Here is a 25442-nt window from a genome sequence, read left to right as displayed (position 1 = left end):
TTTAGACTTTAGGATTTTGTGAAATTCAAAATGATAACAATGCTATTGATCCACACAATTTCTTCACCAGCCCGCAGCTCTGAACTCTGAGTTCAGTGATTTAAAGTACAGTTAACTTCATTCCCAGTTGTCTGCCAAGGTTGCATATGTACGAACTCTATTAGTCCTATACTAACTTCTCCACTGATTAGCTCTCTTCTTCCTGTTTTGCACCACCGCTGTTCAGACACAATTCATCCAAATGGACTGTATTGGTTTGGTAGGTTCTTAAGGTAGGTTGTCCTTCAGATCTGTTGCTCCCAAACTAAATAGAGTTTTGATGGTAAATTCCAGTGCCGTGAATTGTGCCCAGAAACAAATTGGGAGTCAGCCTATGTGGGCCAAGACTGGAGTGCTATGATACCTAAGATTTACTCCAGTCAAAATTCTGGCTGCATTCCGTTTCAAAGTTTCCAAAGTGCAGCCCCATGTAGAGCACACTGCAGTAGTCTAATCTTGATGTAACCAAGGCATGTACTGCAGTGGCCTGATTTTTCCTATCCGGGAAAGACTGCAGCTGGCTAACCAGCTGAAGCTGATAAAATACCTTCTTGGTTATAGTTGCCTGGGTCTAAAGGCACCCCCAAAACTACAGACCTGTTCCTTCAAGGTAAGTGCAACCCCCATCCAGAACAGATGACCTAGGTTAAACCTTCCACCCACCAGTAGCACTTCCATCTCGTTGGGATTAAGTTGTGCCTGACAATAATTTAGATGTTGTATGGCTCTCCCCACTTGCTGCAGTCTTGTTTTTCTCCGTATGTTAAAATACCTCAAAACTTCACTTTTTGATGCACCTGAAAGGGGAGGAGCAAATGCCCAGCAGATCTTCACTAGCTTATCAGAACTTACAAATTCCTTATCATGGACTGCTATTCACGCTCATAATCATTCCTTGTTCCTAAAACAATGGGCAAAACCCCCTTTTCCCCCTTTAGCCAGTTTCCTATCAAAAGAATACTAATACTGGCTGTTTTGATATTTCTTGAGCTAAGATGTTCCAGCCATCATGGAACTGATGTGGAAACATGGCCATTTATTATTTCAGCATACTTACTACAACTGTTTTTAAACACAGAAGTTGTACTGTAGGAGAATAAAGTTCTTTAAGGGGGGGGGGGGGGACACTATGCCGAGATTTCACTCACTAAGAATCAAGCTTCATACCCATAACACTGTGAGAGCATCATACTTTCTAATCACACAACCAGTGAGAAATACCTGATTCACTTTGCACCCAACAGCTGTACTCAGAGACTGCATTCTCAGCCACACACCAAAAACAGCCACAATAGAAAAGGCAGAAACAGCTGCAAACTCGGGGGGGGGGGGGACCTTGTAAAGAAAGCATGTCCCAGCAAGGGAGGAAGTAAAACTATTTTTCATTTCTTTCTCATGCAAGGCAGCTGTCTTAGTAAAAAAATTATTAGCAGTCCACTTTGTAAGAGAACCTCAACAATATTTAATGTACTCTTAAGTCGAGGGATATTCAAGGACCAACACAAAATTAACACTTTTAGTCTAGCCAAAACAATAATGTGTGTGACTGGTCAGCAAGGGCTTTGACAGGAAAAGCACAGTTCCCTCTTCCCATTATTCACTTAGAGAATCTTAGATTACTATGTGGACTCTGGACTAAATAATTACCTACAGTACTTGATACAGAGTTTATCATTCCCTTTCCCTAGCTGATGTGTTGTTTTTGATCTCTAAAATAAAAATAGAAGATGGTGATTGGAACGGTCCATTGGTAGACTTACCCTGAAGAGGCCTTCTCCTGGACGGCGACGAGGGCATCCTGATTGGGTGATTTCCCAATCCATTATCAGGGAGGCAGGAACTACTTTTTTGTTGCAACTTCCTGTGATGGGTTGGGCATCCAATTTGGCCCCAGAAACTTGACTAACGTAGCAGTACTAGTAAAACAGAGAGTCAGTATACAAACAACACAACAGGAAGAACAACACAAAACTGTATAACCACAAAATTTCATTGAACTTGGTCTGAGTTCCTATTACTCGTCTATTTGTGCTTTTAAAAACTTAGCTATAACTGCAACATGTAACTGAAGAAGCTCTAGGGGGGGCCAGGATGCCCTCGTCGCCGTCCAGGAGAAGGCCTCTTCAGGGTAAGTCTACCAAAGGACCGTTCTCCTGGAGGCGACCTCGGGCATCCTGATTGGGACCTCCCCGAGCAGTGTCCCGTACTGGGTGGGCAACTAGTCCCCGAATATGTGCTCTAGCACTCTGTGCCCGAAGGCGACCTCGTTAGCAGCTAAGGTATGTAGTCTATAGTGTCTTGTGAACGAGGTAGGGGTAGACCAGGTGGCCGCTTTGCAAATGTCCTCAATAGGAATTTGGCGTCGAAGAGCCGCATTGGTCGCTGCACTTCTAGTTGAGTGAGCGGTAATTCCTGAAGGGACGGGAAGTTTTGCGGCCCTGTAGGCTTCTGTTATACACAACCGGATGGCTGAACTGATAGACGCTTTGGACATGGCACAACCTAGGTTAGGTGTAGAAACGTTAACAAACAGGGTTTCTGTCTTTCTGATGTGCTCGGTTCTGATGATGAACGCCTTGAGGGCTCTACGGACGTCCAATTTGTGCCAGAGTATCTCCTTCGGGTGAGAAGGGGAGGGAAAGAATGTGGGTAGAACTATCTCCTGTTTCATGTGGAATAAGGATCTGACCTTTGGAATGAAGGTTGGGTCTAGTCTTAAAACGACTCTATCTGTATGGAATGTGCAAAGTAGAGGGTTGATAGATAGTGCCCGCAGCTCTGAAACCCTTCAGGCGGACGTGAGGGCCACGAGGAGAAGGAGTTTCATACGTAACCATTTGAGTCCGATGGACTGGATTGGTTCAAATGGGGGTCTTGTCAGGGCATTCAAGACCGTGCTCAGTCGCCACGACGGGAATCTGTGAACTACAGGTGTTTGCTTCTGTTTCACACCCTTTAGGAACTTGATGACATCGGGGTGTCTGGAGGCCGTGACTCCCTGTAGGCGGGGCCAGACGGTGGATAGGGCTGCGACCTGTCTCCTTAAGGTGGAGCTTCTCAGGCCCCTGTCGAAGCCGTCCTGTAGAAACTGCAACACTTGAGGAACTGTAGGCCAAATGGGATCTGTATGGTTTTTGTCTGCCCATTGAACAAATGTCCTCCAGGAGGAGTTGTATATTCTGATGGTGGAGGGTTTGCGAGAGGCGATGATGGTATCTGCCACCTTTTTGGAGTATCCCTTATTGATCAAGGCTCTCCGTTCAAGGTCCAGGCGGTTAAGCAGAACCATTGAGGTTCGGGATGATGAATTGGTCCCTGTGTCAGCATGTCTGTCTGCGTGGGAAGCCGCAGGGGTGGAGCGATGGAGAGTTGCAGAATGGAGGAAAACCATGGTCGTCTGGGCCACCAGGGAGCCACTAGGATGACCCTGGCCCTCTCCTTCCAGATCTTCCTCAGGAGTTTGGGGATGACTGGAATTGGGGAAAAGGCGTAGAGGAGCTTGGGTGGCCAGGGCGAGGTCAGGGCGTCGGTGCCCCTGGCTCGAGGATGGAAGTACCTGGTGATGAAGTGTGGAAGCTGATGGTTTTCTGCCGAAGCGAAAAGGTCGATAGCTGGGGTGCCGAAGGTTTGTGTTATCAGCTGGAAGATGTCCGGGTGCAGCTTCCATTCCGATTCCAGCACCGTCTGCCTGCTTAGCCAGTCTGCTTCCACGTTTAGATTGCCACTGATGTGTTCTGCTGTAAGGGATAGGAGGCGAGATTCTGCCCAGGAGAGGATCCGGGATGCCTCTTGGTGGAGGCGTGTGGATCGGGAGCCTCCTTGATGATTGACATGGGCCTTGGCTGCGATATTGTCTGTTCTGATCAAGATGTGCTGCCTCTGTATATGCGGACGTAGATGGTGGAGGGCTAGGCGGATGGCGATCATCTCCAGCAAGTTGATCGGTAGGTGGGTTTGATCCTGGGTCCAGGTGCCTTGTGCTAGGTGACCGTTGCAGGAGGCCCCCCAGCCCCGAAGGCTGGCGTCTGTGAAAATATGAATTCGATTTTCTGGTAGGTAAACCTTGCCTGTGCAAAGATTCCTGTGGTGGGCCCACCACCTCAGGCTGTTCTTGAGCTGAGGCGTGAGGGGGGTTGTCAGGTCCTGCTTCTGCATGATTCGCTGTTGGAATGGGCGCAGGAATTTTTGTAAGGTTCGTGCGTGGAATCTCGCCCACTGTAGCATGTCTATAACTGAGATGAACAGCCCCATCAGTTTGGCAAGCTGTAGAACGGAGGCTCTTCTGGCTGCTAGGAATTGGGAGACCAGTCTCTGAATTTTGACTGCTTTGTCGTGAGGGACGAACAGAGCGTTGTGGGTTGTGTCGATGATTGCTCCCAGGTGACGCATGCGAGTGCTGGGACTCAGGGAGCTCTTCTGGAAGTTGATGAGGAAGCCGTGTCGCTTCAGCGTTGATATGACTGTAGAGAGGTCCTGTAAGTTCTGTTGCCTGGATGGCGACATCACCAGGATATCGTCCAGATAGGGGTGGACGTGGATCCCCTGTTCTCGAAGGGCTGTGATGGGGGCCAGGAGTACCTTCGTGAAAACTCGGGGCGCAGTGGCTAGCCCAAAGGGTAGAGCTTTGTATTGGAAGTGCTGGCTGCCCACTGCAAATCTGAGAAACGCCCTGTGTAGGGGGTTGATCGGCACGTGAAGATAAGCCTCTGTCAAGTCCAGAGAGGAGAGGTAGTCTCCCGGGCGTAGGTTCTCCACGATTGATCTGAGGGTCTCCATTTTGAACCGGCGTAGACGGATGTGCTTGTTTAGAGACCTTAGATTCAGGATGGCCCTCCATTCTCCATTTCTTTTTGGGACTGTAAAAAAGTGGGAGTAAACTCCGCAGAAACGTTGTGAGGATGGAACTGGCTCGATAGCCTTGATTTTGAGTAGGTGGTGAATGGCGTCTAGAGTTCTTTTTCTCTTTATGGGATCTTTGTGGACCGGGGATTGGTGGAAGTGGGGATTTGGAGTGCGAAAGAACTCAATGAGGTAACCTGAGGTGATTACCTCCCTGGTCCAGCGGTCGACATGTCCGCCCGTCCAATGGAGTTGGAATGATTGGAGGCAGCCGCCGACCGGAATGTCCGGTTTGTCAGGATCTAGCTGCCCGGTCAGGTTGGAAGGGCTTGCCGCCTCTTCCCGGCTGTCTGAAGTTAGTGGGAAGAATTGTTTGAGGCATTATTAGTATTGTAGCCGAAGTTGCGTCTACGGAAGGAGTTTTGGTTGGACCACCTTCTGCCTTCATTGGAGGGTCTGGCTAGTGTGCGTTGTGACCTAAAGGTTGTGTGTGTTTTTGATGAGGATGAGCCCTGGTCAGATCTGACATACCTGGGCATGGTCTTCTTGTGACCCTTGGACTCGACAAGTACCGCATCTAGTTCTTTGCCAAATAGCCGGGAGCCGTGGTAGTCGTAGGAGGCCACCACCTGCTTAGAATGAAAGTCAGCCTGCCATTGGCGGAGCCAGGCATGCCTCCTAGCTACAACTCCCAGGCCTAAGATGCGGGAAACTAGCATGAGAGCATCGAAGGTGGAATCTGCCCAGTAAGACACTGCCATGAGCATTCTCTCTACGCCCTCTCTAATTCCCTGGAATTCGGGAGGAATGATGGCGAGGATTCTACGGGCCCAAACTATGGCTGCTCTTGCCATGGTGGAGTATGGTGCTCTGATGGTAAGGGCAAGTCTATCGTGAATCCTCTTTAGGAATGCGTCATTACACCTGTCAGAAGGATCCCTAATTGTGCCCTCCCCGTCCTTGGTGACGAGCCCCCCGGATTGGAGGGCAACCACGGGTGCGTCGACTAGTGGTGTTTGAATGATGGCATGAATGTGTGCTGGAAGCACATACATTTTCTTAAGGAAGTTTGGGGAGGATCTACTGGCCTCTAAATTTAGCCATTCTCGCCTCATCCTTCTCTCAAAGTATTCTGGGAGTGGAAAAGCCTGAGGGGTATCTTCTGACTGGGGAAAGATTTCCTTGCTCCCTTTTGGAACCCCCTTGACTGGTTTGGAGGTGGAGGCCGAAGAAGGGTCCTATGCGTCTGCTGCATCGTGCAGTTCGAGGGCGGCTATGGTTTTTGCCATCATCATTGCCAAATTTTCCTGTTTGAAAAAACGTTTGCATTGCTCATTGGTTTCTATGGGGGTGTCGCCTCCCTCTGAGAAGTGGTCAGAGGAGTCTCCAGACTCACCCTCACTGGATTCCTCCTCTCCGGGGATGGCGAGGGCGTCTCTATATCTAGAAGAGGGAGGGTGGGGGCTGCCTGAGCTGGAGGAGGAACTAGATATATGTCTCCTCCTTTTTTGCTTATGCTGGGACGTGCGTTTCCCTTTGGTGTTACGCTTTTCCCTGTCTCTTTTATCCAGCGCATGGCTGAAGGCCTTAGAAAACATTTTCATTAACTGTGAAGAAGAGGCATTTGCCCAAGGGTTGGCATTGGCGGGAGACAGAGCCTTGTCGGCTGCGGAATGTTTCCTCCCCCTCCCCCTTGCCCGATCTTGCCTGGATGTTGCAGGAGCGCTTGCTTCTGACGCGTCTCCTGATTCTTCAGAGAAGGGTTCATCTGCCCTGGCTGCGTTGGAACGCCCCTCCCCTTCTTCCTCTGCAGCCTCTTCGTGTTGGGAGGGGCGGGGGGAGACACCCTCCGCAGCCCTGAGGGGGGCGCTGGTGCTCCCGTCGGCGGACTGAGCAGCCATGTCGTCATGGTGCTTTTGCCGCTTGGCGCCTTGTTTGCGTGCCTTTTTGCTTTTCGCCGAGGCTTTCTTGCCAGTCGGCTTGGGGGGCGGGGCGATGGCCGCGTCCGATGCTTCGGGCACTCGCGACCCTGCCCGGGTGGCTGCCCTCGTCCTCTCCGCCGCTGTGCTGGCGAAGGTCTCGGGGGGAGAGAAGGAGCAGGTGGCGGCCATTGTAAGGCGGCCGAATTTGGCGGGAACTCTTCAGGGAGACGGAGTGGAACGGAGGAGGGTAAACAAACAAACAGAGGGACTCACGCAGACAAGGTACACAGGATGGAGAGTTGAGAGAACGAAGAAAAAAGGTTGGAACTCAGAAGAATTGGAGCTCGGCTCCAAGACCTGCACTCCCTGCTAGGCAGGAAACGAAACTGGGGCCAAATTGGATGCCCAACCCATCACAGGAAGTTGCAACAAAAAAGTAGTTCCTGCCTCCCTGATAATGGATTGGGAAATCACCCAATCAGGATGCCCGAGGTTGCCTCCAGGAGAAGAAGGTGGTTTGCTGTGTGTCCTTTGCTATACACATGCATTTGAGCTAAAGATTGTTTTTATAACTGGATAAACAAGAGCCAGAATTTGCATGTTTGTATTTGTGTTTCTTTAGCTCAATGACACTCATTCAGTGGCTTGGGAGCCACCTGTGGCTTTTCTGAGCACTGTTCTCCAACATGGCCACCACTCCATGTTTCAGGAAAGTAGGCAAATAAGGCTTATGGTCAGCAAATGGGTCTCACCTTAAAACAGTGGTAGTCTCAGGGACTGGAGGATGGGTAAACTAAATGCTTCTTTGACCTACAAGGCCAGCAAAGGGACCAAAGCTCCAACTACACTTCCACAAACCTCTGTATTCTCATCCCAATGCCTGGATGGTTGCCAAGCTGGCCTCAGAGAAGAGACAGTACAACTGCCCTCATGGTAGCAATCCCCATGGAAGTGAGCTGGTCACAGTGGGTGGTGGAGGTAGTGGTTTTACTACTCTTTCCCTGTAATGTCTCTCAGTTGCAGCAAACAGGGCAATCATCAGACATGCTCAAAGGACAGCAGTAGAGTTCAAGAAAGAGGGAAGCCTGGAGACATAAAGTCTCTGAACACAGACAGAGAACAAAAACTATAAGAGAGCAATAACTGGCTCATGATAATACACCAGGCTTAATAAACATCAGGTGTGCTAGGGGAACAATCCTACTTAAAGGAACATTCATCACGTTCTCCACAACCAGCTGGCTCTACTCTTGGCTATTTCACTCTCTTAACTGAGAAGCCGTGCCTCATGCTAAAGAGAGAGGGAAAAGGTAGATGGAAGCTCTTTCCTTCACTTCAGATAATGGCTAAGTTTTTACAGAAGCGTGGGCATTTAATATATTATTATATGTCCCAGTTCAGTGAGGTGGCAGACAAGACAACACAGTAGACACGTGGATCTTTTGTTAGCAGCAGCAAACCAAATTAAAAATGTCCCTCCTAACTTGCAGGACAGGTAGCTGTAACACTCCTACAATTTTAAATGCCATGCAGCCATGGCTTTGACCTACAAGTACAGCTGTCTCGTCCCAAAAAAGTGTCCACAGCAAACTGCAATGTGTCAACCCTGAGAGTTCAGTGAAGCTGTCCTATCTCAAGAAAATGTTCTTGACATTACCTTTAGGGATGGACCACATAAGAGTTTGGTTTAGAAAAAAATTACTACATAGAGTTCATAAATTCATATGGATTTACTTACTTCATTTTTCCCACCCTAAGCTGTGATCTCCTGATGCCATTCTGAGCAGCAGTAGGAGAAAAATATGATTTAAAAATGGCTATTGGCCAGCATTGTAATGTCATGACTTTCTAGGAAATGGATGAAACTTGAGTTTTTGGGGATTCCCAAAGGACACCCAGAAGTAATGTCATGTTGTCACACTGATGTTTCCCCACGGTCCCCCATTGGTTGCCAGACTGAGCCTTGCAACCCTAACTCTAGCACACGATAAGCAATTCTAAGCACAGTAATTTAGTGAAAGGGAAGAACACAAGAGCCTAAGAATTTGGACTGTTCTTGGCAAAAAACCACTGATTCTGATAGGTGGCGAGACTCAGTTCTCCTGGTCATTGTTCCACAGAAGCAAATAAAGCAATCTCCCTTTTCATCCTCTGACATTAAGACGCATGAAATCTCAGGTTTGGCTCACTTGGACCAGGAACTTCAAAACTGGGAATGAAGACACTGAACAAACAAATTATGTAACTACTGCATTATCTTGAAGTTAAGCAACTGCATTCCAGGAAAATGAAAATACATATATGCTGGTCTTTACATACAACATTTTCTATTCATTGCTCATAAATATGAATTATTTACATGTTCACTTATCTACTGGTCTAGAGAACTTGATAATGAATAAATGTTTGAAAGGATTGCCTGGGCAATCACTTATGTTGTAAAAAGGAAAAAAATCTAATGTAAGAAGACAGCATTCTGAAAAAGCTGTAATTCCTCTATTCTAGAAACAAGGAACTTTTAGCACTGCCTATCAAATTATCTCAAGGCAAGCTTTGGTAAGGATGAGTACACTATTACTAAGCATTAGAAGCAAGCCTTGTGTTCTTTACTGTTGAATGTGTCAGGCCCTGGGGCTGCGCAGGGAAAAAAGAAAAAGAGATCTCCATGGGTTATTACAGTACGATCTGGGAGATAACTTTACTCTGTAACTCAATCCAAGCTAAGTCACTGGACATGAATATTTCTGTTAATGGCAATATGTATCTCAGCAATAGCATTCCTTTTTATTCCTTTGCTGGCCTTTCAAAAGGAAATGTACTCTGAAAGAACCATGCTAGTTTCCTTAGTGTTCTGTATGATTTGGGTGGTGGTGGTGGAGGAAAGCAAGATGCTGACAAAATTGCCAGTAGTGAGGGAAAATAAATCTTATAAGTTTATTTCTGGAGAAGTTATTGAAAATATTTTCTGTTAAATACACAAAATTCACCGAAGGTTTTAAAAAAATAAATATGTTGATGCTACTGTCTTTCATTATTCATACAGCCAGCTCTTAGGATTTTATTCCCAGTGCCGTCCTGTGTAGAACTATGCCAGTCAGTACCAATTCTCAGATTTCAATGCGCTTAGACTACATTAACTATGCACAGGATTGCATTGTCACTCAAATTTATTCGAACAGTCTAAAAATAAAATGCAAGTTTTCCTGCTGTCAATCCAAAAATGCCCATAAATGAAGGAAATAACCAAGTTTGCTTGCCATTGTGGAAAGTTTCTACTGAAAACCAGCAGAGTTTCTACTGAGGTCTAAAACAATTTTTTCCTGCAATAACACATCCAACAAATATTTATTACTTAAAATATTTATATCACCTTTTCCACATAAAGATCAAAGTATTTTAAAACAAATTTTCTAGCTGGCATTAAAATATACCTTAGCACTGCGAATTGCCACCCTCAAGAGAAACTCAAAGTCAAATATCATCAACATTATCAAAAAAGCCCTGAAATATCAGTAAAGTACTCCCTGCCTTACATTCCTTTCTTAAAGCCATTAGAGATTGTGGTCTCCTACTCTTCTCATGCTCGCCAATCCACATGAAAGGTTGGGAATGGACTGAAATGGCATGATCCTGATTTCAAGAAGAATGAATATTCTTAGGGAGATAGCACACAATGAGCTGGAGCTTCTTGGAACAGTACAACCAACATACAGAAACAGATAGTCCCTCAAATATCTTCTGACAGACATCTTCTACTCTATTCTAGATTGTCCAGTGGGGACCAGATACTTTCTAGTATTAGAAGGATTAGTTCACATTGGTCGATTCCACACAGCACAATTACACCGGGTTACATAAAAATCTGGGTCTATTTTATCCTGGTTTCTCCCTTTGCACGGGTGCCCATTTCTGTGAAGGAATCGAGTTAAGAATGGGAGGAAATGCTCCAATTTCTTTCGCGCAAGCCTGGCTTTTTTCTTTTTACAATGTTGATGTAGCACACATGCTCAAACATCCCTGGTGTGCTGCATTCTGATTGGATCTTCCCCTCCTCCCAAAGGCAATACTTTTGATTGATGAATCTACAGCAACTGCAGAAAAACCAAGCAGGACACACACACACTTTTTCTCTAGTTTTGGAAAGGAGCCGGTGCAGTGAGCAATATGGCAAGCACATTGTGCTATACAAAGTAAAAACTTTTAATCAATACTAGGCAGAGCACTATGTCCCATCCACATTTAAAGGTGTGCAGGAAACCACAGTATGAGACACTCACCACCCCCACCACCCCATATACCAAATAACATTTGACTGGTCTTGGGGCTGTCACGGAATGAGAGCATCCTGCCAGGCAGGCACTTCCCCACCCCCCTCCTCCCAGGATCCCATTGGGAAAGAGAGCCAGGAGCTGTGGCACTGGGGTGGCTGCCCTGAGAGGCGCTTGGTGAAAGCAAGCTGAAATGAGCGAGTGCTCATGCTGTCCTGCATGGGCTTGATTGCCTGGCTGCTGGAAGAGCTGTCAAAGGGCAGAAAACTTGTTTGGGAAACGTTTTGGAAAGGGCGGGCTGCAATTCAGCACAAATGAAACTGACATGATGTAAGGCGGGGAGATCAGATGGGGGATGGGGAGGGGAAAATAAATAGGTTTTGCTCTCGTGGCCTTCGCATGGGAGCAATTCAATGCGGGGGTTTGGAAAAAGATCAACATTTCAGTGTTTTTTTAAAAAACCCAGGATGAGGAAAATATTGCAGGACAAACCTGCTTTAGGATTGAGAACCATGTGAACTTCTTGGCCAAACCGAGATATTTCTCTTGCTCAACCCAGTATATTTGGACCGTGCAGAAATGGTCATTGTACTGCTCCACAATATGGTGGTTATACATGAATTTATACTTGCATAAAAAAGCCAATAGAGCTTGACCTCATGAAACAGAACTTTCTTGTCCAGTACAGATCAAGCAAAGGGCAGATCTCTAGAGAGATCTACATATAAATTTTCTAAACAAACAAATAATCTGTAGAAGCTTTGTGGCACTTATCAATTTGGAGCGTGTATGTAACTACAGAAGGCTTTATTAACAAACTGCCAAAGTAGAAGTACCGGCTACTGGGTGAAACAAACGATAATGTGGGAAGTATCTGCTTAGAAAGAGAAACGCCATCACCTTGCATCTAAGGAATAGCTGGATACAAATTAAAGCAGGAAGGGAGAAGAAAGTATGCATAATTTCATCAGCAGTAATAACCAGTCACCATACCCAAATATAGCAGAGCAATAGGGAGCAAAGTTAATCTAATCAACCCAGAAAATATTTTGTTCTCATTAAATTCAAGCATGCATCCCCCTTGTGACATTATTACAAACTTTCTCATTTCTATTAAAATGAAGCTTCTCTTCCTCCCAATTCCTAAATACGTTTTTGTTTCTTACCATGTGGGTAAAGTCATTGAAAGAAGAGAAACAGGCAGTATCACCTACCTGCATGAAGCGGCCTGCTGATGTCCCAAGGTTTGCTATGGTAAGTTCGCCTTTAGTGAAGACAGATATGGAAGTTAACAGGACACTGTTGAACTGCTGTGCAAATATGTCAATCCGCTGTAAAGCCATTGTAACTTCCACTCGATATTCATCATCTTGGGCTCCACAGTAAGAGGCATTTCTTGAAAAAGACTGTAAGAAAGTTAGATGTTTTATGAGAAAGAAAACAAACAAGCAAACAGGAAGGCCTCTGCCAGATAGAGGCTGTTTTGAAAGTGGATGCAAATCTTCTTTCTGAAAGATAATTTTAAATGGTTTCATAACATTACTGTGCTACAAAATCAGTATGCCACAAATCAAAGAGAACAATTTTTGAATGACGCATCTCTCACACAAACACTGTTCTTATTCGATGTACAATTCCTTTTCTAAGATAGTCACTTTCATGTTTTACTTATTTTATTTATTTCTTTTGGTAAGCTCCCAAAGGCACCTAGTGGGCCACTGCGAGTAGCAGAGAGCTGGACTAGATGGACTCTGGTCTGATCCAGCTGGCTTGTTCTTATGTTCTTCTTATGTTCTTAGGAGCAGCAATGGCGTAGTGGTTAAGAGTAGGTGCACTCTAATCTGGAGAACCGGATTTGATTCTCCGCTCTGACACTTGAGCTGTGGAGGCTTATCTGGGGAACTAGATTGGCCTGTGCACTCCAACACATGCCAGCTGGGTGACCTTGGGCTCATCACAGTTCTTCAGAGCTCTTTCAGCCCCACCCACCTCACAGGGTGTTTGTTGTTGGGGGTGGGGGGAGGGAGGGAAAGGAATTTGTAAGGCCCTTTGAGTCTCCTGGTTCCCTACATTGAAAATTATTCATGAAACCTCTTATTAGTTTTGTGGAACAATTATTTAAGAAAACCATTTGATACTCTAAGAGACTGCCTGCAAATGCGATTTCAAGGTGCAGCTAATGACTATAAGATCTGGACAATTGCTTTTAAAAATGGAAGTCCTAAAATTCCTTCAGGATAAACAAAAATGCATTGGCAGACCCCTTCACTCTATTTCCAGTAGTAACTAAAAACAAGAGTTTTCTTTTGGTCTCACAATTCCAAGCAATAGAATTATTCAAATGTCTCATTTGTACTTATCAATTTTACTGTCATTATAAGACCAGAAGGGCTTGGCCTGTCAAGAAGCAGAAGTACAGGGATACCAAGGGAATTTAATTAGGTCAGAAATATTTTGACCTCCTGTTACTTAAAACTCATACTTGCCAATACTGTTTTATATTATCAAGGCTATTACCATAATAGATTATTTGTTCATTTTTAATCCTCTTATTCAATGACAGGGAATACATGTCTTTCTTTTCAAGGAAATTACTCCCTGAACAATACACTGTAAGTTAGTCATTAGAAAAAGAGCCTGTCCATGTTATATTGACAATTCAATGGTAATCTATTAACTGAGAATTCAGTTACTATTGATACTTCATCTTCCATTCCAGATAATAAACAAGGACCATTTAGATTTCTATAACTTCCACATGAGGATATAGTTTTGAACGAATATGAAAATTATCATTCATTTTTACGTGCTGCCTTTGTCAAAAACATTGTTTAAAACCATAACCTCGTATAATTAAACATAATGCCAAAATGTATTTTCACTTTCAAACTTTCATACGGGGGGGGGGGGGGGGGAAGGTTAGGTATGCACTAGAACCCAGACAGAGTGTCTGCTCTACAACAAAGGAGGTCCAGCATGTTGAGTTTTATGGCAGAGGAATGCACAACACAACTAACATCTTTTTCTGAGACTATAGATTTTTACTAAGAATGTGTTCACAACAATCTATACATTTATATGCATACGTACAAGGTCAGTGATAACTGAACACACTTTAGACCATCAATTTGTTTAGGTTGTAAAGATTAGTTGAAAAGTTTCAGTGGGTCTGAAGACTCATAAAAACGATTACCCATTCAGCTAGCAAATATCCTGATTCTACAGCATTATAGAGGTAAGCTTCAGGAGGGTGCTGAAGCATTTTGTCTGCATAATAAGGTCCCTAATGACACTGGCAAAGATGGAAGACATGCCAGTTCAATCTTAGTGAGAAAATGGGGACTTTTATTTATATCCACAGTATTTAGAGAATACGTAGTTTCAACAATGATAAAAAGGGGGGTTCAATGGTATGGAAATAATAATACCAGAGCAAGAAAAAATACAGAGTTTCCCTCAAAACAGAATGTCCAGTGTTTTACTGGCTAGAAACCCAACTTACATGCAACATCAGGCAAGCAAGACCTTACCCACTGGGATACCAACTAGATCTCATATAAAATAGGTCCCATCCCTTCTGCATGCAACATTAATGTACCCAAGATCTGCAGCATGGATGAGCACTGCACTTATGTTCTGACAATGTAAGTGCATTAGTGGCAGATACATGCACACAGGAACATTCAGGTCCACCCAGCACAGTGGGCCAGACTGTATCAACTTTGATAGTATTCACTACAGTACTTCACAACATGTGATTAGATTTTCTTAACCATAAAGCTTTGCTGAGACATGTAAGCAGTCGTGCTAACTCTGTCTCCAAAAGCAGTAAAGTTGCGTAAACACAGGTATCAACCTTTGCAGGTAACAGTAACATTCTGAACACTTTTTCTATGCAGAACCTTACTAGCTGTAGAAGAGAAGGTGAGGGAAAGGATGCCAGACTCTTATAAGAGCCACTGAAGTTTTTGACTCCTACCTAAGAACTTACTCTTATAATGACGAAATATATTAATGTACATTTGATTACTTCAGAAATGCAAAAAATTTGCTTTATATGAACAACAGGCTGCCATCTCAATAAATTTAAGCAGAGGGAATCTACATAAGATCAGACATTCCTCATGGATAACAACCATACTGTTTGAATTCCAAGAGGCTTCTTTGACTTTGGCTGTAAGGAAATAGTTCATCTCTTTTCTTTCCTGCACATATTCTCTAAACTATTCACTTGGCTGCCAAAATGGAAAATGCCCATTATCTCTGGATTATACGTTCATAAATCTGATGCTAAATTCCAGTGACAAATCCCACAAATATTGTAATTCAGCAGGACCTCTGCCGGTATGTGGCTTGGTGTTACTCCTCTCCTCCCTGTACATGAGTGAAAGTACAAAGTCCATTCATGACTCATTATAAAAAACATTCATATGAAATAAATCTACATTGGAATGTGATGAGGTGTAGGCAATTCCATTTAATCCATGGACATGAAGTCACAAATTATATTTTGTTTGTTCCTAATAATAATTTGTGATTTGCTGAAAATTATTGTGCATCTACGGGTCTCCCAGTTTTTGCTGATCAAAAATATTTCTAAAGTATTTAAAATTCTGGTCTACATCCATTTTATAAATGCATTCTGGTCTTCTTCAAAGGTAGCCATTCCCAACCTGGTTTGTGACACTCAAGTTTGTTTCCAATCATCTCAAAGGTTGACACACAGTTCTCAGAACAAAATGTAATTTTAATTCATTGTAATTAAACATAGCCTTGTGCAATGCAACATTTTAAAAAAAGAAATCTTCATCTCTCCCTGTTCCCCATGCTACACTTTCCCCCTTATTCCCAACCTAATACCGACATGGGAGACATAAACAGTTCCTCCAACAGCTTTTCTGTTTGGAAGGCTGGTTCTGACAATCCCCCCACCTCTCCAGAGTCTAACTTGATCCCCAAAGTGTTCCTGTGGGTCCACTGGCCCTAAGGATCATTACTTGGGGGCTGAGGAAGGCTGCGGTGAGAGAGGACCCAAGGTCAAAGGATTTGAGCAGCCGCACCAGACACTTGAATGTCATTTAGAAAAATCTAGGGTCTAAAATGAGAGGCAGCTCGTGCTCTTGGAAAGTGGATTTAATATTTTATTTAAATTCTACTTTTCTCCCTGATCAGGATTGTATTGTTCTCCCTTTCTCCGCTTCATCCTCACAACAACCTTAAGAAACAGTTAGGCCGTTTCTGCACGGGCAATTCATGGCGGCCTGGAGACGGTAAAAACACCGTCTCCAGGCCGCCATTCGCACGGGGGGTGCAGCTGCAACGCAGCCGCGCCGCCCTCGCGCCGCCCGGCCGGCCTGAAGGCGGCGTTTCCCCGAGCTTCCCAGTGCTCTTTTGGGGAAACGCCGGCATGAAGCCGCTGCCGAGCGCAACGGCAGCGGCTTCATGCCTCCCCACCCGCACTTTCACCTCGGGCCTCCGGCGCGTCGCCGAGGTCTGGGGATATGCTGGCCCTGCAGCGCCTGAAGCAGGCTGGAAGGGCCATAGCGTAGTCCCCAGGCCTCGGGCGACCGGAGGCCAGGGGACAGGGGTCGGCTGGGTGCTAACGCTCCGCGGCGCCGGCTGCCCAGCTGCTTCAAGGACCGTCCATGCGGACGGTCCCAGCGTCTTCAGGTCGGCGCGCAATGCGCCGACCTCGCCGTTTCCGCCGCCGTGCGGAAACGGCCTTAGGGTGAGGGATAGGAATGGGCTCAGAGTCACTTCGGGAGTTTCCGTGGCAGAATGGAAATTTGAACCTGATCTTCCCAGTACTTAAAGCAGCTATGCAATGGCAGATATCTAATGAACACTTGAATATCAAAAGTCTGATCCTAAACTCCTAGAAATTAATCATTCAGATTGAACAAATCTGTAGTAAAATAAGGTATAATTTTTCTTCAAAGGTTTCCAGGAACACTTAATATTCAATATGTCTAGTTATTGATCTTAAAAAATGTGCACATTATGTAAGATTTTTAAAAAGATAAATGTTGATGTAGTTAGTGAATACACATTAAAAGCAACTGACATACTATTCATTCTATTATTTTCTTTTGATATTGATTACCACTGCATCAATCCCTCTAATCTGTTTAGTACATTAGCACTAAGTAAATAGCATTGATTCTGATACAAACATAATGGATCCATACAATCCTTGTATTTTGTTCAATTCCTTTGTAATACATTGTAAGGCATAGTACACAAATGACTAAGACCAGATGTGTTTAACAGAGAAAATAAGATATTGATAATAAATATTTTACTACTCATTGGTCATGGCCAACGAAAGTTTCTTCCCCATATATTTTTCAGGAAAGATTTGTGGTCGAAACAACAGTACACAAATTGCTGAAATGTTGCCTAGACCACCACCAAATATGGTCTAAACTATAAAGATTCACCAGAACTCTTACATAAGGCAAAATGAATACACTGAGCACAAAATAGCTGGAAAAGCTTGTTTGCTTCCATTTCAGTTTCAGCATATAGTATTACATATAAAAAACAGGTTTGGAAGCTGACTATATTTCCTCATGATGCACCCAAGGCAAATGACTCTAGCTAAATTCTGGAGTTACAAAATTTTTAAGGTGGGAAGGAGGCAAAAATATGGAGGAGGCAAAATGGCAATTATAACGGAAACAGGGTTACTTGAAAAGAAGGCCCTAAATCTCACAAACCATCATGCTGCCATCTCTGGAAACAAAGAGGCATACAGAAATAGGCCAGTCTATGTAGTATCGTTTTCCAAAAATTTCTAAAGGCACAGGATGGGGAGGATGGGAAGACATGAGAGAAACAGAAGGATCTATGGATGACATGTATAACAAAAATGAAAGAATACACCTCAGATAAAAGCTAAAGCCTGCACTTGTTATGTAAGCCATGTTGACAATCAGAGTTGTGACCAAAACCAAAGATACAGGCAGTTTGTCATGAACAAATCTAAGTTTGCTTGTGACTTATGTGAATCTGGTTAATTGCCAGTAGCACATGAATGCTTCCTTTTTCTTTTGTGTAGTGATTCCAAGCAGCTGTGATGTATGAATAGCAGGCACAATAGAGATGCTTGTCTCTATTGCAGTAGCTTTGATTCTTAACCTGGATGAAACCACTCTTAAGAGGCCAAGGCCATTTCCGCATGAAGGTGGAAACGGCTGGGTCGGCGTTTCCGACGCCGACGCCGACGACGCTGGGACCGTCCGCACGGACGGTCCTGGGAACAGCCGGGCAGCCGGCGCCACGGATCGCCGGCGCCCGGCCGACCCGGCATGTCCCCGGGCCTCCGCATATTGGGTTAAATATGCTTCCAATTTTCTTGGCACTGTGGTTTGGATATCAAAGGAAAAGACTGGCATGCAAAGGAGTTGCAAAGATACTCCAGCATTACTTTCCCCTGCCTTGTGACCTGAGGTCCCAGCATCATTGTTAGGAGCTTTGTGAAAGGAAACATTGCATGTTCTCACTTAACAAGAAATAACGTAGTAGTTACATGCAGCATGGACAATTGTATCCTTTATTTCTTGTGTCATTCCATTTAAGATATGAAAATTTATTTTTAGGCTCATAAGTGAATACTGTCAGATATGTTGTGCAATTTTGTACAATACTGCATCAGGTATGAATAAACAGGAAAGTGAGGTACGTTTTCTTCTCTGACTCTAAAGAAATATTTGGCATTCCTGGCAACATCCAATACAAGTCTTTAGAATAAAAACGACATCAATCACTTATGACTGAAGATATATTTTTAATCCTGCCAAAAATTTGTAATAAAAACCAAGATCATCATTACAGAGCTTTGAAGGACTTATTTATCTCTGTTTTATTAAATTTTACTGGACATGTCCTGAAAACAGCAGATCAATAAAAGTCTTTGTGGTTTCCTGATGGAGGATTGCAATTATTTTCTCCCATTACAATGCAAGTATAACTCAATTTTGCTCATCTATCATCTTTGCAAAGAAAAATCACTGTGTGTTTATTTTACTGGCTCCTGGTTTTATTTCAGCAGGACTCTTGCTGTAATTTCACACTTGTTCTAAATCTTTTCTTTTCTTCGTTTGCAACTGCTCACTTGACAAAAATAATGACCAATTTATCACACCATTGCAAGAATGATAAAGAGAGGCAAACAATATGAAAAATCAGAATACTTCTTGTGTACTATCTTGATACAGAAACATTAAAGAATTGCCATACTTCCCTTGAAGAGGAAGGGGGGGAAAGCAGTCCTAAACTCATGAATTCAACCATTTTTATTTTAGGTTGCCTAGCATTGATAAACTGCAAAAGTTAGCAACTTTGACTTGAATTATCCATGCTGAAAACCACTAAGTTTGAATCTGTGTCCAGAGCATTGAATTCAATTTCCCCCACTGTGAATGTGGCAAACAAAATGCCAAAGAAATGATTCAGAAGCTTCCAGGATGGTTAACAAATAATCTTTTCGTTTCAGTGAAACTAATTCCATGCTGTGTCCCCCCCTCAATTTCTATGGTACTCTTTTTCTCACTGAAATATTTTTGAAAAAATTATCATACGCAAGAACCACAACTTTTACCTCCATTCAAAGACCCCAATGAAAATGGATATGGGATGGTACAAGAAAAATTGTTGGTGGATCCTGATCATTGTTATGAGCCCTGTAAGAGTGTGTACTTTAAAAGGAAGAGTAACTTTAATCACTGGTTTTGTAGCAATCTTCCAGCAGAGTTTTTCTGCCTATAAAGTAGTAAAAGAAAAAATTCTAATTTTATTGCATCTATAATTTAACTTGATCAAAAACAAAACAATGAAAAATATTTGAAGTAATGGATTATCTTTTGGTGTACTCATCCAAAAGAAATTTAGTTTGGAAACTTTGATAATCTAAGATCAGATTTAAATCTGGCAACCAGTCTGTTTAGTCCAGTGATCTTCATGAGTCTGGACCCTTGGGTGGGCTGCACAGGTGTCATATACTGGGTCTTTTGCTCTGTTTTTTATTTATTTATATTATTTTATTTATTTTTGGATTTTTACCCCGCCATCCCCGAGGGGCTCAGGGCGGCATACAACATCATTAAAACACTACTACAATTAAAACAATAATACATATCCTATGTGTTAAAAACAATTTATACAATACACACAACTTAAACAACCCAAGATGGCGACTTACAATCCCCAATTTATCCCCCCGGGAGGCCAGAAAAATAGATGTCAGCTGGCTGGCCTCCAGAGAAAGCCCGGCAGAATAGCTCTTACAGGCCCTGCGAAATCAAGAAGTCCCATGGGGGCCCTGATTTCATTCGGGAGCACATTCCACCAGGTAGGGGCCAGGATCGAATAGGCCTTGGCCTTTGTCAAGGCCAGCTGAATAGTTTTTGGGTCAGGGATTACTAAAAGGTTGTCCTCCAAGGAGCAGAGGGACCTACTAGGGCAATATGGGGAAAGGCGGTCCCTAAGTATTGTGGGTCCAAGACCACTCACAGCCTTAAAGGTCAAAACCAATACCTTGAAGTTAACCTGGTACTCGCTAGGCAGCAAATTAAGATGGTATAGGACAGGTGTTATATGGTCCCTGCTAGACGCTCCCACTAAGAGCCTAACAGCCGCATTCTGAACAAGTTTTAAAGTCGGCTAGCATCTCCCCCGACCCACCCACAGGACCTGAATGGTAACAGGTATATTTACAATATATAATCCTGTCAAGCAGAGTAGCAAGCAGAAATGTGGATTGTGTGGCACATTAAATAAGAATAGTTGTCTTTCAAAAGACCAGCCATTTTACTTCAGAAGTTCATATATATATATTGGTTGTGATACTAAGCTTATACAGTATCTTAGTTAAAGGCAATTTTACATAGCATTGGTTAGCAGTACACAGAGAAATCTTTCTCTCAGTCAGGAAGCAGAAGAAGAACTACCAATGGTTTTTAACTGTTATCTTTAGAATGTTCGTAGAGGTATCCCAGCATACCTTGCTGCTGCTGCTGATGCATGTAAGCAATGCTGAAAATTCCAACAGGATCTTCATCTTTGCTGGATTCAGTTTCAACCTGCTAGTTCTTAATCAACCAGCTACAGCCTCAACACTGCTGGAGAGCCTCAGGGGCCGAGTGTGAGCAGCCTGCTATTGTAAAGACAAGCTGGGTGTCATCTCCATATTGATGACACTGCGGCCCAAAGCTCCAGAGCAGCTCGGCCAGCTCAAAGGATCTGCTCCTACTGCAGATTTGTAGCAGTCAAGGATATAACTTTTTGCCTCTCTCTGTATAAATGTTAAGATAAGTAGTAGTATAGTGAAGTGAAGCTCAGTCGTGGAGAGGATTCTCCCACTGCTCTTAACCTTGACTTGTTCACTATTATGGTACATTTCCAAATGCCTGATTGTGTTTCCTGTCTCAGGTTTCTTGCAATGCTAACCAAAGGGGCAGGGGCAAATGGAGTCCTTGAAGTGGCAGAGAGGTGCGCCGACATGGGTGGCCACTCCACTGGCATTAAGGGGCAAATGAGGCGGGGGGGGGGGGCTACAATGATGTTAATGGGAAACCCAGAAGCTGCTGCATGTGCCAATGCTTCTCTACCACAAAACCCTGCCTTTGTGTAATAGGGAAGATCTGGGAGGTTTTCTAGGGATGGAGCTGCCTTTCCACAGTGCTTTTGGCCCCCTACGCTGCCCAGTGACTTATGCTACATTTTAGGGTGTGATACTTCATTGGGCAACAATAGGGATTTCCAGGTCAGCCAAAGGATTTTTTAGTTTTTTCAGTTCCCTGCATCGCCTATATGTGCACCGCTATAGTACCATCCCCAGTTGTCACATAACTGCATCCTCTGTCATGGATTGCACTGCTAGACTGTTGCCCACACTACTGGTCTTGTTTCTTTCGGTTATCTAAGTCAAGGCTGTGTGTGAGCACTGAAAGAGTAGCTGCTTTACTATCAACATACAAAGAGGGCCTGAATTGCATTGGATTTTACCTGAATTAGGCATGGTAGGTTTGATCCACTGAAATCCATTTGCATAAGGGGACATTCTTGCTCTAAGGAGGAGGGCATCTTCAAGCTAGAACAGTGATGGTGAACCTTTTTGAGGCTGAGTGCCCAAATTGCAACCCAAGACCCACTTATTTATCGCAAAGTGCCAACACAGCAATTTAACCTGAATACTGAGGTTTTAGTTTAGAAAAACGGTTGGCTCTGAGGCGTACGTTACTCGGGAGTAAGCTTGGTGGTAGTCGGTGGCTTTGCTTTGAAGCAACCGTGCAACTCTTCCAACAGGTGAATCACGACCCTAGGAGGGTTTATTCAGAAGCAAGCCCCATTGCCAGCAACCAAGCTTACTCCCAAGTAAAGGATTGCGCTTTAGTTCTTTGCATGAAAATCTGGGATTTAACAGCGCTTAACAGGGTTACCTACACTGCTTCCCCAAAACTAGGTCTTAGGTTTAATGCTAATAATTGAGTCCAGTGGCCCAGGCCAGCCTAGATGTGGGGGGGGGGGGGCGCGACTCTGTGCGTGCCCACAGAGAAGGCTCTGAGTGCCACCTCTGGCACCCGTGCCATAGGTTCGCCACCACTGAGCTAGAATGTTTCTGACTGGCTGCTGCTTAGGGGGGCAGAAATAAACTTTCCACTTCCTGTCTCCTGGGCAGGATGTCATGGTCTAGTTTTTACTCCTGCCTCACTAGAAAGTGCAGCCAAGATAAAGCTCTGCAGCGAAATGTGACATTCTTTTCTCCTCCTCTTGAGCCCGGTTGAATACTTTCAACTCTCACTTCTTCAAGCTAAAGTTCACTTCACAGCTCAGCTTATCATGTCTGCCTCTTCCCGCTGTCCCTTGCACATACATCTCTTTTGAGGTAAAACATAAAGCAAAACTCTAATACACCAGATGGGATCCACCTATTGTGTATAATCCTGCACTGACTATTCAGGTAGTCTTCTTCCTCAGAAGATCTATTCCTATCGTTTACATTTATGGGCACTTGTGGAAAGTCTCTGCTCCTCAATAAACAACCAGTTCTTCTTGTCTGGGTATTATTTTACTTTCTCAGCTCAGGCTATTCACTGTATAACCATTCAGATTCTTCACACTGAAATACACCCTCAAAGCTGATATGTTTAGACACACAGTTAAGGCATGTACATATTCACTCATAGCAGTCAGAATCCAAAAGCATACTCAAGCTTTTCATGTCAGAGAGATATCCTCCTCCCTCTCTTAGTCATCCAGCTGCTACAGCAATCAGGGTGCAAATTAGCATACCTAATCCGGGTGCCTCACTGTTCCTAAGGAGTTTATTCCCCACTGTCATTTGTAAACATCCTGTTTCTAGACAGACCTGCACTTTTTGACTCTCCTTTTACTGTGCAGTCCATCACAGTTGCTTTACATATTTATCTCCTACCCATTTACCTTCCATCTAAGTTTCTCCTATTCCATCTAATTTGTTAAATAAATTTTACTTCCATTTGTTGAACCTGCCTCAATATTATTTAATGCCTTAATAAATGGATTTGCAAAAAATAAACTGGCTTCTTTCACCTTCTGGGGAGTTATAGGGCTCAGCAATTGTGCTTTAAATCACTTCTTGCTACCATACCAAGCAGCACAGTCCCTAAGAAAAGGAGGGAAATCTGACTGGCCCAGCCAGAGTGTGTTTAGCCAGTCTCAGAAGGTGAGAGAGTCCATCAAAACAGTCATTAGTGGTGGTAGAAAGTGCTGTCAGGTCATAGCCAATCTATGGAGACTGCCATATGGTTTTCAAGGCAAGAGATATTTAGGGGTGATTTGCCACTGCCTGCATTTGCACCAGTTGTTCTCAACCTGGGGGTCGGGACCCCTTTGGGGATCAAACGACCCTTTCACGGGGTCACCTAAGACTCTCTGCAACAGTGTTCTCCATCTGCAAAATGGATAAATGTTAGGGTTGGGGGTCACCACAACATGAGGAACTGTATTAAAGGGTCGCGGCATTAGGAAGGTTGAGAACCACTGCTTTGCACAGTGAACCTGGTCTCCCATCCAAACACTGATCAGGCTAAATTTGCTTAGTTTCTGAGATCTGATGAAATCAAGCTAGCCTGAGTCATTAGTATCAAGCCCTATTTATCCCAACTTCCTCCTTGTGCCCTCCTCAACAGAGTTACATCTTTCTAAGTCCATGGATTAAACCATTATCAGTTCGGCAAAGAACTGTGCCAGGAGTTCAGAATAAATTACCTAAACTTTCCCAAGTTTTCTGATATGCTTTCCAGCAAAAAGAATTTAGAATCCTTACAATCTCTGTGACAAAAAATCATTTCTTTATTTAAAAAAACAAACAAGCACACAGGAGTATAGGGAGCATATATTCATTTTCCTCCCTATGCAAATGAAATCCCCCAGCTCATGGTATTATGACATTGCTTTAAATTATGCCATTCATATTATCAAAGATTCAGCTTTCCTAATATATTTGTCATTAACATACAAAATTCTGGCCAATTCTGAAATACCTCCTCCAGCATGAAACATTTTTCCAGTAAGCAGAAACTGACCTATGATCCTGTCAGCTTTTTAAGAATGAGATGCATTGGAAAGAGGACAGTAAATAGATCTGGATGGGTAAAATACCTGCTACAAAGGTTTTTTTTAAACCAAAACAAAACTAAGAAAAAATGCAACCCCTATGTCACAATTATGAAAGAAACTATTGAAAAGACAAAACATTTGCTATTTCCAGAATGAAAAATGAGCATAGGATATTAAACTTTGAAGGAAAGAAAAGTGTTTGAAGCCAAGCACTAGAGGAAGATAACCCAAGGCACTATATAATATCTACCACATGACAAAAAATATTCAGGAAAACTGAAAAGGACAAATTACATTTTTAGAAAAACCTTTAAAGGGTCCCAGCTGCAATCCACAAACTAACAATCTGGAAGCTTCACTGTAAACCAAATTAAACCAATGGGAATAAACTGGATTCAATTTGAGTACTTCCAGTTTACCTGATGTAGATTCTTAATCTGATATTGTGAACAATGGATTTACTTTGCAAATGTTTCATCCTGGCACTGATGAGCTTTGGACACAACTTCCTAAACTTTCTAAACATTTGGCTTGTCTTCCCAGCATTTCATGTTTCTTCACTGTTCAGAACAAAGAGGTTTGACCCAAATTGGAGGGGAAAAAGGCACTTTTCATTCTGGCTAGTGAAAGCAAAAGTGACTGAATTTTCAGAACTTGTTACTGATAAGCTACAACCTCAGGAGATCCAAAGCTACACATATACTTTTGAGGGAACTCATGATTAAACTTCATCTCCCCAACACAGGTGTTTCACAGTGCCTTCTTGTTTCTT

The 25442-nt window shown here is 43.6% G+C and overlaps 1 protein-coding gene across 3 annotated transcripts in view; it reads right to left on the bottom strand.

Moving 5' to 3' along the window:
* The window catches only part of MET (MET proto-oncogene, receptor tyrosine kinase), a 127633-nt gene that overhangs the window by 59866 nt on the left and 42325 nt on the right, over positions 1 to 25442 (bottom strand). For all 3 annotated transcript variants that reach the window (XR_007244835.1, XM_048500644.1, XM_048500645.1), the window contains one exon: positions 12283 to 12474. Coding sequence is in view for 2 of the 3 variants with exons in the window: in XM_048500644.1 (XP_048356601.1) it covers positions 12283 to 12474 (192 nt within the window). In the remaining variant the exon portion in view is untranslated. The remainder of the gene's footprint in view (positions 1 to 12282; positions 12475 to 25442) is intronic.

This window comes from Sphaerodactylus townsendi, linkage group LG06 (assembly GCF_021028975.2).
Source record: "Sphaerodactylus townsendi isolate TG3544 linkage group LG06, MPM_Stown_v2.3, whole genome shotgun sequence".
NCBI classification, from domain to species: domain Eukaryota; kingdom Metazoa; phylum Chordata; class Lepidosauria; order Squamata; family Sphaerodactylidae; genus Sphaerodactylus; species Sphaerodactylus townsendi.
Note: the sequence above shows the minus strand (reverse complement) of the source record. Positions and strands in the feature narration are given on the sequence as shown.